Raw genomic sequence first — 19,053 nt, forward strand, 5'->3', positions numbered from 1 at the left:
AGAAACTCTAGTACATCTACACAATGGAGTACTATGCAGCTGTTAGAAAAGATGAAGTCATGAAATTCATATACAGATGGATCAACATGGAAAATATCATGTCTAGCGAAATATGAGTGAGAAAGAGAAGGACCGACATAGAAAAATTGCACTCATTTGTGGAATATAAAGTAACAGAATGTGAGACTAACACCCGAGATTACTAAAGATAAGTACTGGGAGAATTACTCCACAGCTTAGAAGCTGGCCTCACAAACTGGCGGAAAAGCAGTTCAGTTGGAGAAAGGATCGCCAAGTAAATGATGCTAGGAGGATCCGCTCGGGATGGGAGACGCACCCTGAAAACAGACTACAGACCTAACATGATGGCCACTTATGACCATTATATGACTGAAATGTAAGCATGGAAGTTTGTAAGTCTGTAACTGTATGTCATGGTTATTCACTAATAAAAAAAAACAAAAAGACATAACTCCTAAAGAAAGCCCCAGGCCCCGGGTGCTTCACTGCAGAGTGAATGGTGCACACTGCTGAAAGGGTCCATGTGCGGGCTTTCTCTACTCTGTTTCTGCCCGAAGGCCCAATGGTCTCACCTATCCAGAAGCACGATGGTGCTGCTAACTGAGGATGCACAATTCGTGCTGGGGGGAGCGGGGACAGCTAACAATTTACAGCAGTGGGTTGGGAGTTTTCTGTCCTCCCCGGATGCCTCTTTTCTGCCGTCTCCCTAACCCTGTCCTAGCAGAGTACTTTTGCAGCACCATCATCTGTGGTTGCATGGAGGGGAAGCAGGATGGGGGCAGGATACACAAAAAAATGCAAGAGAAGAAGCAAAATCAGCCCATCGCCTCCCTCCCAAGCCCTCTTGCACGAAGCTATGTCATTTACTAAAGCCAAGATGATGCATTTCTTGCAAGTGCCTGCTTGAGTTTGCAAAGTGCCAATGGCTCCACTTTGCTCTGCTATAGAAGCTACACAGAACTCTGGCTAAATCCAGTGCTGTGGTTTCTTACTTCTGTTTTGTCCCTCGGCAACCTCCCGTCTTTAACTCTACTAAAGCAGTCTGTTGAGGGAAGGAAAGAGGTACCTCAAGTTTCCATTCACACAGGCAGTGGAAGCACACAGCAAGTGTGTGGTTTTTGGATAAATACCCAGGATGCACAACTCCCCCAGAGTAAACAGGTATGCACAGCCTAGCTACAGGGCTCACACTTGCTTGTGACTCTGTCACCATCTCACTGCCCCTGCCCCTTCTTCATTTGTTCTTTTGCCAAAGAAAATATGATTCTCATCATGAGTATGAAAACATTTTTGCCACTATACAAGAAATCCCATGGACAAAATGGCATATCCAGTTCACTCTCCATGTTAATGCAGAAGGAACACAGCAAGCTTCCAGGGGTCATCTTGCGCTTGATCTTGTCACATTCAGCTTTGCTTCCAGTCCAAGCCACAAATGAGTCTTGGTTTCCTCAGTCATAAAAGGAAGTCAAGTCCCGTGATCATTTCTGGGTTTTATGTTTAACCCTCAGTTAAATAGTATTCTCCGTAGCATCCAATAACATTTGCTTCAAATCAATGAATGTTTTCTGCTCAACAACACACTCTGCATTGCTCCATCCTTTTAGAGGCTGTCACTGGAATTTGATTTTTCTAAATTGGATCTTTTGAAACAGTCTGGTCATTTCATGGCTCTCTGGTTTGGCGGGGTGTCCTGCGGTTTCATTTGCTTTAAATAAAGATGCCCTTTCACTTACCCTATAAGAGAATCTACCCTCTATTTCTACCCAGGCCCTGCAGACACAGCAGAAAGGCTTCAGACTACACAGGTCATTTGCTGTGTGTGTTTCTGGTCTAAGAGAACAGTGGGAGGATATGGCACTTTTGACACTAAGAAATGAGAGAGACCACAATGCCTGAAACAGATCTCAACCGACAAGCCTCAAGGAGGATTGTACTTGTGAGCTGAGAAGGTGGAATGAAGGAAAAGGGAGCTGTCCTACCACCTGAAGTCCACCCCCACACCAACTTCCCAGTTTTCATAATGAATAGTCACTTTTTTTTCTTTTTTGGGTTGCACCCGGTGATGCACAGGGGTTACTCCTGGCTCTGCACTCAGAAATTACCCCTGGTGGTGCTCAGAGGACCATATGGGATGCTGGGAATCGAACCCAGGTTGGCGGCATGCAAGGCAAATGCCCTACCCGCTGTGCTATTGCTCCAGCCCCATGACTAGTCACTCTGAAAAACAACTTTAACTTTTAAGGACAGAGCAGAATTTAAGTGGAGTGTAGAGGTTAGGGTGCTGTCTTAAAGGCAGATTCCGCTAAGACAAGGGTTCTCCAGTACCTCCAGACATGGCCACTGAGCACTGCAAGGTGTGTCCCTCCCTCCCCAAGGCTTAGGGAATAAGACAGCTAAGCTGACAAAAGCTAATCATGAGACAGAAAAAGCTAATGGGATCACCTCTTTTTCCCCCTGCTGAAGAAATTTTGATTTGCAGTGATGAGGAATACATGGGCCAAATGTATGTGCACTCATGCACACAGAAAACATAGCGTGCATATACTTGCAAATGAGAAAAATTTCTATATAGGGACTATGAATCAAAAAATCTCTGCCACCTAGTGCATGTGGATTTCTGAAACCCCATAAGGGCAAGTTCTTTGGTTTGAATAATTCTGCAACTTCCTTCTAGGAAGACGTGAGCACACGGGTATGGATGCTATGGAGGAGATGTGAGGTCAGTGGCAAAAAGCACTGAGAGGATGAAATGGAGTAGAGTGTAAGAATTTTCATTTGTCCCGGATTCTGCTTCCCTATCTACCGTCCCACTATTTTTTAATGTATAAAGAATGAAGATATTTAAAAATTATCCGTAAAAGCAAATGATGCTGATTATATGCAGACTATCCTGTTCTCATCTAAGAATTTTTCCTTTACAAAACAACAATGAAGAAATCCCTCAAGTAGGTGCTGTGACTGCCTCACTGAAAAGCATGCCAAATACAGTCTAAATCCACTCGGTCCACAGCAAAGTTGGTCCATGAAGCACAATATTATTTTGGTTGTCGTGGTAAAAGTGATTTTGATTTCCAGTCAAGTCCATGGTGGAACAATAAGTAACTGAACTGGAACGGCTTCCTGAATTTTTTTTTGTAAACAGACTCAGTGCAGACGAGCTGTTGACAGAAAGAACATGAAGCTTCTGAATGTACTAGTATTTTTCATTTTCTTAGCTTCACATAAACACATAAAAATAGTACTTTCTACATAGGTCCTGAAAAACAGTGAATGTACAAAGATGTATTTTAAAAATTTGTTCACATTTAGAAGATAATTTTACTATCACCAGAATCAAGCAGTAATAGGAAAATATTTCTAATGAATATTTTCCCTAAGCACCAGTGTATATTAATTCATTCAATTGTTTTCTTGCTTTCTGGGATGCATTTTTTATTTGAATTCTTTTTTTCTAATAAAGGTTAACGCTTATCTGTAAAAATTTAAAGTTATATCTGATCATTCAATGAACATAAAAAGATAAGACATTCTTTGATAAACTGCTGTTTAAGAGCAAAAAATGATAATTGTGATTTATGATAAAAGAACACTTTATAGTTCTGTTTACAATTGATGAATTAAGTTCTTTGGAAAAGTTTGCTAATATTTCTTATGAATATTTTCAGAACTTGATATTTGAAATGCTATGGGGCTCTCACTATGATTTTTAAAATGACTGAATAAGCAAAGATTTAAAATATGTGAATACTGTGAAGGGCACTGAACTATATGTAAACTGGATAACATTATAGCAGAAATTTCTTTAAAGAAAAGCTGAGGATCACAGACCACTGAATGATCTTTGAAAAGTATAACAATTTCCAGGTTTGAATTCATAAAATCTTGAAATGTTAGGCACAATTATTTGTGGTAGAAAGTCAGAGTGAAATGTTCTGCTAGTCTTCTTTCTGCTTCCTGACCCCAGGTAAGGCTTACCTCTGGGTAAGGGTATCAACTGGGCCTATTCCGAATGGGAGGCAAGAGAGGCAGATCTCCAAAGAAAGGCAAACCTTCTCTCTCCTGGGTGGGTCCCAGAAGACTTTCTTGATTTGCATCATATTAAGGGCCCACAGCACATCTTCTGAAGCTTGAAGAAAACTCAACAAAGTACATGCTGCTTACAGTTATTCTTCCTGTCCTTCAGAGGAGATAGAGAGCAACCTCTAGCTAACTCTCACCACTTTCCTCAGGGGTTAACTACAAAAACTCACTTCCAGCACAAGAAGAACACTAGGAAAACAATGTGGAAAACACAGAGAAAACCATCAGGCTCAATGAGCAAAAACAATATCATTGAACACATAAACAATACCAGTAAATGCTCAGAGTAAATCCCTAATGATACTATAATGAGGATGTTCAATGAGTTCATCAAAAACAATAGCACAAGTAGTCAGCAAAGCACAAGAAAGTATGAGAGTCTTAAAAAAAAAGCTACTACAGTCAGAAATGATGGAAATAAAGAACATGGTTGGTGATATATATGTAAAGTCAAAAGTCAACAGACACTCTTGGCAGAATAACAGAACCTGAGCAAAAGATTGAGAAGCTCCAAGATAGAAGGAAGGAACCATTAGGAAACAGCAGAAAGTGAAAAACAGCCTGAAAAGAAATGAACAACATACTTGATAACTAAGGGATCTATTCAAGAGGAACAATATAAGAGTCACTGTAGTCCCTGAAGAATAGGAAAGCAAATGTGAAGAAATAATTGATAAGAAATAAAGACATAATCGATAAGAACTTCCCAGAGTTGGGAAATACAGGCATCGAGATCCACAAGGTCTGAAGGCTCCCATGAAAGTAGGTCCAATTAGGAAAACTCCAAGATACATTATATTCAAAATTACAAAAATCTAACAATAGAGACAAAATACTGAAAACACTAAGATCAAAAAAAGGAACTTCCATACAAAGGAAAGCCCATAAGATGTACACCAGATCTGTCAAATGAGATTCTATAAGCCAGAAGAATATGAAAAGATGCTGTACAAAAGCTCAATGAACTGAACGCCTTACCAAGAATACTCTATGCCATTCGATTATTATTCATATTTGAAGAAACTATACAGAGTTTCACATGCATAGGAAACAGTTCAGAGAATTCATAGCCCTGAAACTAGTTTTGCAAACAACATTAAAAGAGTTTCTTTACAAGACAGGAGAAACTTCCTATCATGTGGTATTAAATATGGCACTGACTAATGTTGTATGTGGTTATCCTATACTAGATTAAGAAAGGTTAAAAACATATAGCAATTAATCATCACAAATTGACTTTTATCCTAATAATTCTATTTGTCATTCTTTTAAGTTTTCTGGAACAATTAACATAAAAAAATTTGCTATATGCCTTCCATGGTTGGCAGGAAGGAGCCTCATTCATGACAGAAATGATGATTACTGCAATAAGCTGCAAGTACAAAATAAAATTTAATGTAATGTTGAAAACTTAGTCATGTAAATGAGAATAGACAGTCTACTATATTAAAAGATTTGAATATTCTTATTTACAAGGTTGAATTAATTGCTACAAATTGACTTTTGCTGATGTATCTTATGATAATTCCATTTGCCATTTCTTTTAAGTTTTATTGGAGAAAGCAATAGGAAATAAATTTGTTATATGCTTGCCCAGGGGGCTGGCTAGGGGATGGCCAGGACCTTGGGACACTGGTAGTGGGACTAGTGTTGCAACACTGTATGCCTAAAACAATTCTATTATGAACAGCTTTGGAAATCAATGTGTCTTAATAAAAAATAAAATACATTAAATTTTTTCTATGAAATTTTAGATAAAAAATATTGATATGTTTTCATTTTGGATGTACTTAAGACTGCCTTGTAAAAGGTGCAGTTAAAGTAAGTGAATTTTTTTTTATACAGTACAAAAGTTCTGTTTAAATAGACATCTTGAAACTTAGCTAGTTTTCTTCTAAATTCCTTTGGTTACTGTGGGATTATCTCAAATCCAAGACAGTACAAACAGATGCTACATAGGTATAGATATTGTCTAAAGATTCAAAGATTGATGCTATGTAAAAGTGAACATGAGTGTTTTGCATAGCTCTGCTGTGAAAGCTCGTGACTGAGCAAATGTATAAAGTTTACAGAAGAGCTAGAAATTTCTTGTGAAAGAGAAATAGTTCCAGCAGCATTTAATCCATTCATTCAATTCAACACCATGGATTCAAAACTATTATTTCAACTTAATAGCTCAGGCTTGAAATACCACATAGAAAATAACTCAAACAACTGCTCCCAAGGGCTGCAGGGTTCAATTCTTCTCTGTTTTTAGACAAATTCAGACAGCTCTGCTTTACTGGGGCATTAACAGAAAGGTTTTCTTTTAGAGATATACAAAAAAAGAAATTAAAGGTAGTTCTTTTTACTCTGACTGTTATTATCCCTTTCTAAAAGAACTTTATAGATATTTGATGCCTTCCTTAGTAGGGTATAAAGGGGCAGATTTCTTTATAGCAATTGCAAAGAATGCATATGAATATATATGTATATATATAATGTATGTGTGTGTGCTATTTCGTTGTAAAGAGACCCTACTTAAAACTATTCCAGAATTTAAGGTGAATTAAAGTTGGTAAAGTATATTAGACATTATTGTTTAAAAATATAAAATTCCAATATGTTAAGGTTAAATAATCAAGAAATTTTAAATATCTCCTAAATTTGCAATAGCAGCTTACATTTACATCTAATTGGATTTTCACCTGACTCAAAATAATAGGTCAAGGCATAAATGAAAGACATCTTTGATAAAGGTCAGAAGAAACTTCTGCATGCTGGAGAGAAATTATAAGGCATTATTTACAGAGAGATCTCTTCCTTTGTTTTATCAGTGCTAACTGTAGAAAGCTCATTAATTTGTTAGAGAAAATTAATGACAAAGCTGTAGTGTGGGTTTGCATAGCAAACTGATGTATTTCCAAAAATGAGGTAAGTTCATGTCACAGGGCTGACATTCATTATAGTACAATTTTTAAGGGAGGAAGTTGTGGAGTCATTACTTCCCCAGATATGGTGATAATGCTTGTGCGACCAGCATGCCTCTGCTAACTCAGAACTTTCTCTCTTTAAGCTACAATCATTTTACAATTTTGCTTCTGAATATGAAAAAAAAATTTAATGATTCTTAAGAAATTATTAACACAGACTGGGAGTGTTAAATGAGTGACCCCAAAAGTTCTTTCTTTATAGCTCAGAAGTTAGAGAGCTCAGGGGTCACATTGTCTTCACTCAAGAAGGTGGACTCAGCCTCAGCTTGGTACTCCACATTCTCCATGAAACCTGTGACCTCCTGCATCTCAAGGGCTCATTGATGACAGTTTCCAGCATGTTCTAAACTGTTGACAGCTAAGCCTGAATTGCTCAGTGCTTGATTCTGGAATGTTTATTTTCCCTGTGCAATTGCAGGTCCCTCTCATGATCACCCAATAAGGTAAGGGAGAAATAAAAACTGGATCTGCCTAAGCACGTTCACAAAGGGGAACTTCTCCAGGTGCCACCGTGCTGAAAGTAGACAAAGGACCAAACATGGTAGCCTCTCAGTATCTGGATCGCAAACCATAATGCCCAAAAGGAGAGAGTGAGTAAGAAGGAAAGTGCCTGCCAAAAAGGAACGTGGAGGAGTGGGATGGAGGGGAGGAATTCCAGGGACATTGGTAGTGGAAAATGTACACTGGTGGAAGGATGGGTGTTTGATCACTGTATGACTGATACTCAATCATGAAAGCTTTGTAACGGCATTTTGTGGTGATTCAATACAAAATTTAAAAAAGGAAAGCAAAAACAAATAGTGGGGAAGTTCCAAGTGATGAGAAGGAAGAAAGGAAGGAAGGAAGGAAGGAAGGAAGGAAGGAAGGAAGGAAGGAAGGAAGGAAGGAAGGAAGGAAGGAAGGAAGGAAGGAAGGAAGGAAGGAAGGAAGGAAGGAAGGACAAAGAATGAAAGACAGAAAGACAGACCTGAACATCACCAACAAGCTTCTCTGCTCCTGAATAGTCCCGGCAAGGAAGGACCTGTGGCTCCCTGGCTCTGAGACCTTTGCTCAACATATAAAAGACAGACACTATCTGGAGAGACAGTACACTGGGTAGGGCACTTGTCTTGCACAAGACTGACATGAATTCAATCTTCGGCAACACATATTGTTCCTGAGCACGGTCTGGTGTGGGCTCAAAACACAACCAAAATAAAGACATTTTGCCCAACATTGATCAGATTTCCAGCATGATTTTAATATATCAGTTAGAAAATTATCTATTAGATGATTGCCCATGTACTGTGATTAATTTTTGATACTGAAAATAATGTTCATGAAAGTATATTTTAAGTGTCCTGTTGGAAGGTAGTCTGAGAAAAGAAAAGGTCACCAATGTGGCAGAAAAGAAATCCCAGCGGACTAGCAGTTACCTGCCGTTTCCTACATTAGAAGGTGGTGGCCCCTGCTAGTAACTCTTGTCACCAGTTTCAGTAAAGAGTGGTAGAGAAAAAATAAGGGGTCCTTATAAATGGCAGGAAGCTGAGGTAGGGAGAAACTCAAGAAAAAAATCTCAAGAGTACTGGTTAGGAGGCTGGGAGGGTTAAGTATGCATAGAGAATGCAAAAGTATCATTTACTCTGATACATAATTCTTGTCTAAAAACAAATAATCTAGCATATGTGATGATTTTACAATTAGTATGTAACATGCTGAGGACTATTTTCATACCAGCACTCTAAGAAAACTCTGTTACCTAAAAGCAAAGCATCACAGAGATAATTCAGTTATTCTTTATGGAACTCTTTGAGGGACAGTTATGGATCTTGTTCCATTTTTGTTTCAATAAAGAGATAACATGTCAAGCTCAAAATAATCTATACGTGAGCAAGATTTATGATACACTATTTTAATCCTCATTATCTTATTAGGGAATGAGCAATAATTGAAGAGAATTCAGCCTGAGTCATCATTTTCAGTTCATCTTTTTCAAAAAAATTAAAGTCCTCGACCAGGGAAATCGCTCAACGGTCTGGAACACAGGCTTTGTATGCAGGATGTCTAACTTCCATCCCTGGCACTCCACTGTCACTCAATACTACCAGGAGTGACACCCCAACACTGATCTATGAGAAGTGCCAGGGGTGCCCCATAAACATCATCATCATCATCATCATCATCATCATCATTATCATCATCCCATTGATTGTCGAATTTCTCGAGTGGTCTCAGTAACGTCTTCATTCGTGCTATCCCTCAGTTTTTAGAAGCCTCTCTTCACTCGTCCTTCCCAATAATTCCGCATTGGAGGCTCTTTTAGGGTCAGGGGAATGAGACCCAGCATTGTTATTGATTTTGGCATATGAATACACCACTGGGAGTTTTCGAGGCTCTCCCATGTGGGCAGGAAACTCTCAGTAGCTTGCCAGGCTCTCCCAGAGGGAGAACTAGGCTATAAAATGTCGCTTCCGGGAGCTTGGTTTTAAGTCTCTGGATGTTGGCCATTGGTGGGATTACACGGTCCCTGGGTGTGACTGCCTAGCTGCTGGAAAGTGGGAAATCTGGGTGGAAGAGGCCCAGTTCCGATCTGAGCAGGCTTGAAGGTCTCAGCCCCAGGTCCCGCACACCTGAGTTCCTCTGCTGGTACCTTCATGCGTGAGGCTCATCTGAACATGTGTAGAGGGGCCTTGAGCATGGCTGTGGCTAGGCTCGGGAGGTCTTCGGCTGCCGGGAGCTCTGCTCGGGGTGGGGAGGGAAGCTGGAGCCCACCACCTCCGAGGGGCCCCGGGGAAGACAGCCTGGCGCTCGGGCAAGAGATTCTCTGTTATGAGAAGTGCCATGGGTGGCTCATAAACAAAATTTGAATTTAAAAATGGGAGGAGCTGGAGAAATAGTGCAATGGATAAACACTTGCCTTGCATGTAGCAGACCTAGATTTGATCCCCAGCACCTGATGTGGCACATGTAGCTGTGCCAGGAGTGATCCCTGAGCACAGAGCCAAGAGTGCACCATGAGCACCACTGGGTGTGGCCCAAACAATAACAACTACACAAAGTTTTATAAGGGAAAATTTTCATTAATATAATCAAAGGAAATGAAAGGGATTATGAGTGGGATCAAATCGGAAGCTTGAATTGATGTGTTTTGTTAGTTTTTCAAAGAAAAGAAGCAAATAAAGATTCTGTTGTTATTAACATACAACCTTTGGCAATACCAACTGGAAGTGATGAGGTCAGTTCTCAACTCACACTACATGGGTGCTATCAAGGTTGCGGCAGGTCACTCTGGCAAGGAAGACAATGGCCAGGAGCCACAGCTCACTATCAGCATAAAACATGCAGTAAAAGGTTAGACAAAGCTTTGCTCAGAGAGGGTAGTGAACACTAATGTTCAGAAATCTAAATATTTCTGAAACTCATCAGTTCATCCATAGCTGTTTGCCAAACCAGTCTCCCTGGTTTTCAGAGTCAGACCCCATTTATCCTCCCAGAGAAATCTTTTGTGTGTGCGTGATTTTTTTGATTTAATTTTTTAATTTATTTTTTTCAATCGAATCACTGTGAGATACATCTACAAAGTTTTCATGATTGGATTCACAAAATCCAGTCATACAGTGTTTCTACCCCATCCCTCCACCAGTTTATATTTCCCACCACCAGTAGCCGTCGTATTCCTCAGAGAAATATTCTAAGCTCATTTATCAAGTTGTACCTTGCAAAAAATTTTCAATGACCTACAAGTATCTTCCTGATTAACCTCAAACACCTCAGTACAGTGTTAGAGATGGAAAGTCTGTGTAGTAGGAATTCCCATAATCTCAAAATATGCTGATGTATTTTCTGTACTGTACACAGGAAGATGGCAGCAAGAAACACCATGTAATTTGTCTTTTTCTCTGTAAAATAATCATCATAGCAACTGTACTCTCCATGAGATTAAGTATTTGCTACTGACTTCTAGCCTTCCAAATTAATCACCATGTATGGATGACAATAAAATGTCAGAACATATACAATAGTCTGATATACAGCAATTAGCAATAGTCAAATTTGAAAGTTTTGTTCAAGTTATTTAAAAAAAATCCAAACATAACTGACAATGCACATCACAAAATATGACTAAAAAATCACTTCCTGGTTTTGTTGTTTTTGTCTTTTGGGGGGAGCCACACCAGGTAGTGCTTAGGCTGACTGCTAGCTCTGTCTTCAGGGGTCGCTCCTGGCGAGGTTCTCTGGGCCATTTGTGGTGCCAGGGATCCAACCAAGATAGGCTGCTCAGAGGACAAGAGCCTTATCCACTCTACTATCTCTTCAACCCAAACTAAAGCTTTACTTTTGTGTTTCACAGGAAAACAGTTGCTATGCCTTTCAATCTGCATCTATCATGGATGTTGGCTCACAACTCTCAATCTTCCCAGGCATTTTCTTTATTGTGAATATACATGATAAGCAACTGTTGAACAATTCCGAAGTTTCTAATTTGGCACCAAAATAAGAAATCCACAAAGTATGTTGTTGATAACTGAATATAATCTAATACTTTTGAGATCATTTGTAGACTAAAGACTGATAACTTTTATCTGTTCTGTGGTAAAACTCTGGTCCTTCTACTCTGACCTGTAACACAGGTCACCAACACAAGTTCTGAGTCTGTCTGAATCACGAGGCTACAGTGATATGATCAGATCAATGCTAGTCTTCCTTTTCTGAAGTCACCCAGGTGCTTTAGAATCAAAGCCAAAGGAAAACCACTCATATGTACGCTTTCCAAAACAATGTAACTGTCCTATGAAGGGAAGAGGGATGTGCAAACATATGGCCAAAAACAGACATTTGGTGTAGAGGGTTAGAAGATAATCAGCATTGATGGCTATAAAGCAAAAAAAGTATTTCCACCCCTATACCAGGGGTGAGACTGATGAACTGGAGCTTTCTGAAGATCAGTGATTGGCACAAAACAGAAATAAGGTCCTCTAGTCTAGAAGGTGCACAGTGCCAAACAATGGAAGGACAGTTTGTGTAGAGATAAGGATGGACACATGACTCCATGCCCATTTGTGTGTGTCTCTGAGGGCAGGGGATTCACTGAAGGCTGCTCAGAAAAGGGGAATAAGAATAGAATTCAACCTTGTCTGAAAGTGCTTAGATTTCCAAAACAATTACAAAGAATAGCACACTGACTGTTTTAATGTCTGCTAGTCAGAAGACACTTTGCTTTACTTAGTGACTGAAACGCAAGCATGAAAGTCTGTAAACCTATAACTGTACCTCACAGTGATTCACTAATTAAAAAAAAAGACTTGAGGAAATGCTTGTTGACAATAGGCAAAGTGAAAAACAAAATAAAATATAAAATACACCCCCTCCTCCACCCCACCCCCCAAGAAAAAGAAGACACTTTGCTCCTCATTTGGCTCAATGGGTCTATGGAAGAGTAGAGGAAATACAGGAATAAAAAGATCTCACACAAACAAACATTAGATCAACACTGACATTTCTCAACTGCTGAGTCTCTGCTTATAGAACTGGAATACGAGTTTGTTTCAAACTTTCTACAGCTTTATGAGAAGGATATTAAGAAAAAAAACAACAAAAACAAAACAGCGATAATATCAATGTGTATCCACTGGAGGAATTCTTTAACTGGGACTATGTTTTTCATCTCTCCATAATCTTTTCTTGTGTAAAGCCAAAAAAACAAAAGTCACCAAAGGAGGAGACTAAAAGTTGTTTTTGTTTTGTAGCTTTTTTTATTTTTTAAATTGCGGAATGAATGTGTGCCAAAGCAGTAAGATTGCTATTGTCCTTTGATTCTGTTTTCCTCTAGGGAGAGTAGAATGCAAAAGTCTAGACATGACCAGAAGTTGAGGAGAACAAGCCCAAGAATGCCATTCTGGGTGGTTTCAATTTCATGGAATACACAGAATTTAAAGAGCCACAAGTATAGTCAGGAATCTCAGGAAAAATAATTCTGATTAAAGAAAGAGAAAGAACATATATCCTTTCCTTTTAACAGCTTATATTAAGCAATATGAATCAAACTTCCTATTTCTTAAGACAAAAATAAGATTCTGTTACAATACCCAGCACAGAATAGTGACTATAACCATTCGGTTCCCTTTTCAAGTTTTACACAATAAGTCAAGAGTATTTTCTCCAAAAGAAATGCAAATCTTCAAGTTCTATTTTGAGGGCTCAATCTGCAATAAAGCTTCAGATGCAGGCTTTCATTTCCCAAACTTACAGGCGATGCCAGGGAATGATGGATGGAGCTTTAGATCCCAATAATCTCTATCCATCCCAGAACCCCATTAAAATAAATAAACTTTCCAAGACACAGTCATTTTCTTGTTATATAAATCTACTTCGAGATGTGTTCCTTCCGCAGGCAGATGAAAACCCAAAAGTTATTTTCCTACTGATAATCAGGGGCCACCATTATCCAACATTATTACATAAGCCAAAGTATCATTTCCCTTTCTTGACACTGGAGGAAGCAAAGGAGAAAAGATAAATCTTGGAAGCTGGGCAGGCCTGGGTTTGAATTCCAGCCTCTTGACTCATGGGACGCCTTAGGACAAACACTAGCCCTGAAGCTGAGAACTGAAAGGCCCTTCCTGTCAAGCTCTCCCAGTGAATCTGGGAATGCAAAACTCATGAGCAGAGGCAGACAGGACCCTAACAGACCTCAGCACCAAGACCAGGTCCAGCAAATAGATCCCCGCACCCATTGCGACTGCCTAACATCTCCCTCTGCTGATGCAGAAGAGAAAAATCTGCCACCACCTCCAGGTTTGGATTGCCACATCTCCATGCCAAGGGTTTTTCTTCGTGAATAGTGATCAAGAATGCCCAGATCTAGCCCAGAAATCCAGAGATTTAAGAAGCTGAGCTTTCTCCTTTCAAACTCAGTTGGGTACCAGATCTGGACACCTCTTCTTCCAGTCATTGAACTCCCCACTCCTGAGGGTCAGCTAGGCAAAGACAGGTTTGGAGAAGAATCATGTTGTCTACTTTTAAGTTGCCATAATAACTCTGTGGCCCAAAGAGGCCCTCAGCAGTTGTCAGAAGAACCCTTTTCAGATGTCCTCTGTGGCCTGTTAAGGGTCTGTGCTGGGGTGAGACGGGGTGGGGCCAGGGAGAGGGGCAGCCAGGGAATGACAATCATATAGCTAAGTTGAGAAGAGAGAAGGTTTTTTTAAATTAATTTATTTTTTAATTAGTGAATCACCGTGAGGGTACAGTTATAGATTTATACATTTTCGTGCTCGTGTTTTCCTCATACAATGTTTGAGAACCCATTCTTTTACCAGTGCCCATTCTCCACCACCAATAAACCCAGCATCCCTCCCACCCCCCAATCCCATCTCCCCCTACCCCGCCCTGCCACTATGGCAGGGTATTCCCTTTTGTTCTCTCTCTCCAGTTGGGTGTTGTGGTTTGCAATAGGTGTGTTGAGTGGCCATTGTGTTCAGTCTCTAGTCTACTTTCAGCATGCATCACCCTTCCCCCGCGTGGCCTCCAACCACATTTTACTTGGTGTTCCGAGAAAAGAGAAGTTTTGAAAATTGTTTCATATGTACAGAGAATCCCAATGCCCCATGCTTTGGGTTTCCAGATTCCTCTCACTGCAGGGAAACAAGACCCCAGAAAAGACTGCAGTATTTGTTTCATGGGATTCAACTCTGCACTTAAATAATTCGCCTTTCAGGGCTATGGTGCAGAGAAAGGTGTGTTACCTGTGCTTCCCAGACCTGGGACAAAGGGGTGGGGGGTGGCGTAAACTGAAACTACAAACTGAGAAAGAAGATCCAGAAAGACAAGGGTTGGACAACAGAACTCTGACCCCAACCATCTGAGTCAGGGGAGCCAGGGTACAGTTTGGCAGTGATCAGCCCAGGAAGGGCAGGACGGCGTTACTAATGGAGAGCTTCCCCGCTCCTGTCCCTGTGTCTGTCTCAGGGCCAAACTCAGGAAACCCAAAATGTCCGCTAAAGCAATCATGGAAGAGGTTGTGCCTGCCTCCAGCCTCCCTGGCAGCTTCCCTGAGGGCCAGACCTGCTTCACTGCACCTTCCCCACTCTCCCGCCTGCACCTGCATCCCCACTAGAGGCAGGTGAGGAGCCTGGCTCCAGCAGAAGCCAACCAACAGGTGGTCTCTGCTCCCACGTGAGCGTTTCTCCTATGCCCTTGAGACCTACCTGTTTATTTCTCTTTGATCAGGTTTAGGAACAGGATCAGGCTTTCCGAGTTTAAAAACTTCGCAGAATGATAAGAAGTTAACCCCCCCCCTAATCTGGTCCTTGAGGCCTCTCTGGGGAACCCTAAAATCTGCCCTGAACAAACTCCCTGGCCACCAGCCTGACTTCAACCTTCCTTCTTCAAGTCTGTGACTCTGGGCCCAGGGAGACAATAGAGAAAGATAAGGCATTTGTTCCGGCTGCTGGCGACCCTGGTTTGATCCCCTGCACTGCATCTGGTTCCCCAAGCCCAATCTGCAGTGAGCCCTGAGCACAGGAGAAATCACTAAACGCAGTCAGTCATGGCGCCCCAAATACACCCATGTTACCACAAGCTTTTTTCACTCCAACCATAAAAAGGAATTGATCCCAGTTCAACTGAGCAGAAATCTCATATGGCCAGGAAACGACCCCCTACAGTTCAGGATACCGTGGAGGCCCAGGAAAATGAGGACACTGGCTTGTGTCCCCAAGGTGCTGAAGTATTGCCTTTCGGTTCTGTAAATAATGGACTGCAGAGGGAAGCTGCTCTGCCAGGGCCCCTCTCTCAGCACCAATGGGGTCAATCAACCCAGTGAGTGCTTGCAGCTGGCAAGTCCCTGCTACAATACCCACTGGTATATAGAGTCTCTCTGGCAACCGCCTGTCTCTCTCCATGCCCTGCAATACCCTATTTTTGCCGCTACCACAATCTGTAGGGTGATGCACCACTTAAGGGCATTGAGACTCCAATACCCCAAGGTCTTTGCAGGCAAGAGCTGCTTCTCCTCGTGTTGCCTCACTTTCACGATCACGCCAAACCCATGATTACATGGGGGGAATTAATGGATGAGCCAGCAACTAAATGACCAAGTATCATTATTAAGTTTACTTGCTATCGTTATAATTCTGTTACCGAATCACTGAAGAGTACCACATTCTTCTTCAGCTAATTAAAAATCACCTTTACAAGAGTGTGAAGGTGAATTGAAAGGACAGTTTATATATAATATGGCAAATTGGGCATCTGATCGGAAAATATATTCCTTACACCAAACAATTACTCAGACAACGTGTACCTACCTCAATCTGGGTGGTGTTGTCCTGCGCATCGTCCAGCAGCAGATCAGTCAAGCCTCTGGGCTCTGGGGAGTCTTGACCCAGGCTGGCTCGGTTTGTATCGACAGCCTTGAGAGAGTCCAAGTTCCTTTTCCACCTGTGACTGAAGGCATGTGTGTCCACCTCGACATCCTCTTCCATCCCCGGGAAGAGCTGTGCCGCATGATATTGCCAATCTGTTGGGAAACGAAATTAAATGAGTTACCCTGTGGTGTGCATCATATAAGTGCTAGGACAGGGGAATCAAACACATTCTGCAAATCCCAAAGAGCAAATTAACTTGGAACAGTGAAATCTGTTTAATGGTAATATTTTTGAGTTAGCACGAACACCTCTGAGTAGAATGCATTACTAGGAATCGCCAAATATCCTGACAAGAGTGCCTAAGAGACAGCCCCAAAGCAACACATTTTTATTGCTCCCCCCTCACACACACACTTCATCTCACACACAAGCCCATATGCATTTCAGACTCAAATGCACTTCATGGTCACACACATGCACTCATCCCATCACACATGCATGCGTGCAAGCACACAAGTCATGCCTGCAGATGCGATTCATCACACACACTTCATCACACACATATGCACAAAACTGCACTCCATCACACAGGCACACACCTCATAAACATTCTTTGGTTGTTCTGGAAAAAAAAAGTATGCTCTAACACAAATAAAGGGATGAGACCAAGTGGTTTTCACCACATTAGAAAATATAAGTCAGACAATTAACTCATGAATTTATATTCCTTTCCTGGGGGCCCTGCTACATAGCGAGGAGATCGCAGGGCATCTGAAGGGGTTAAGCAGTGTATGGAGCAGTGTATGTAAGTGTGCTAACCTGCCTTGCAGCTTTGCAGTCAGACTTGGTTCATTATCTACCTCATTTAGTAAGCAACAGCCTCAGGAGGCACCCCAAGAGCTCTTGTTCATTTGTGCTGCGCTCCCCTTGGAATCTTGTCAGGGTGGCAAAGAATGACAGTGATAGGCACTTAGAGAAATGAATGGGGAGGCAGGGAGATCACATCACAAAGGTATTTTGAAGCCATCTACAGGGACTGGCCTTGCTGACCCAGCTCATCCTGCTACTACAGGAGGGAAAATTAGATTTAATCATTACTCCCTGCCTTTCATTTCTGTGGGTCAGCAGGGGAAGGTGTACCGTGAGTATGGAAAATTCAGTTTCTGATCAAGAAGAACAGCCCTCTTCTATGTAACTATGACCAGAAGATATGAAGTGACAGGCTTTCTAACTGGCAGGCCACGTATTCAAAGGGGGCTATGTGAGCTGTGATTTAATTATAGCTGTATATCCCATGACTCCTTGTTTCCAGGCAAGGAAACTCTGAGAGACCAAAATATGCTATCTGGGGCTTATAATACCACTGAATCAGTTACTTAGAACCCTTTGATCTCAGTTAACTCTTTACTGTTAGACATGAGAATACATGCAAAGGGCGTGAAATACCTCAATTTCAACTCAGAAAAGTCCTAATTTATTTGAACACAGTATTTGTTGCCTTCACCATAACCTTAAAATACCTCCCACAGTCTAAAACACACAGGAAGAAGCACAGAGAAAAAGACCTCCAAGTGTCTGCAATCTAGACTTTTCCAAGAGCTCACAGAATATCAGAGCTGAAAAGGGCCAGAGTTCCACAGATGGACAACTGATTATTTGTGTCACTGGATATGGGGGCTGAGATAAATTGCAAAAACTCTCTATGTTTGAGCTACCCTATAGTTTAAATGAGGGTGAAAATATCTTGCCTGTAAAAGCAGACATCTTTTCCTGGGGATGTCAGCCTTTTAAGACCTATGATTCTGGGCAACACTATATAAACCACTTTTATTTGCTCTATTTATATAACCTGCCTCATTACCCAAAATATACAAGGTAGATTACAAGAAAAATAAGCAATAAAGATTTTTAACTACCTGATAAGGCCTCTTAGAACAACGGTAAGTCAACTTAAGAGATGTATAGAACTGTGTGTATGTGTGCATGCATGAACGCATAGCATGCCATCTACATACAAAGAATCACATAGGAGGAGTTAGACCATTCCAAAAAAATCTATGCATGATCTTATTAAGAGTGTCAATCTAGGTAATATGGTGCAAGTAAAATGCAGTTAATGAATTGTATGTCTTTTAATGAATTGTATGTCTTTTAAAAAACAAATTTTAATCACATAAAGGAAAGTTCAACCAAGGTTTTGTCAGTACTCTTTAAGAGTAAATCAGAAAAAAAAATAATTATAATTTTTGGCTGGAGCAATAGCACAGCGGTTGGGTTTTCACCTTTCACGTGGCCAACCTGATATAATTTTATAATTTTATAAAAATTATAATTTTTATAAAAAAATTTATAAAACTGGTCACTGTCACTGTCACTTTCATCCTGTTGCTCATCGATTTGCTCAAGTGGGCACCAGTTACATCTCCATTGTGAGACTTGTTGCTGTTTTTGGCATATCAAATATGTCATGGGTAGCTTGCCAGGCTCTGCCGTGCGGGTGAGATACTCTCAGTAGCTTGCCAGGCTCTCCAAGAGGGAGAGAGTAATCGAACCCAGGTTGGCCATGTAAAAGGCAAACGCCCTACCCGCTGTACTGTATGGCCGAGTGGTCTAAGGCGCCAGACTCATAAAAC

The 19,053-nt window shown here is 40.9% G+C and overlaps 1 protein-coding gene across 1 annotated transcript in view; it reads right to left on the reverse strand.

Annotated features, from left to right (window-relative positions):
- PLXDC2 (plexin domain containing 2) overlaps positions 1-19,053 on the reverse strand; it is a 410,249-nt gene that overhangs the window by 234,608 nt on the left and 156,588 nt on the right. The window contains exon 2 of the mRNA XM_004605351.2: positions 16,361-16,572. Within this exon, the coding sequence (XP_004605408.1) occupies positions 16,361-16,572 (212 nt within the window). The remainder of the gene's footprint in view (positions 1-16,360; positions 16,573-19,053) is intronic.

Source organism: Sorex araneus, chromosome 9 (genome assembly GCF_027595985.1).
Source record: "Sorex araneus isolate mSorAra2 chromosome 9, mSorAra2.pri, whole genome shotgun sequence".
Taxonomy (NCBI): Eukaryota; Metazoa; Chordata; class Mammalia; order Eulipotyphla; family Soricidae; genus Sorex; species Sorex araneus.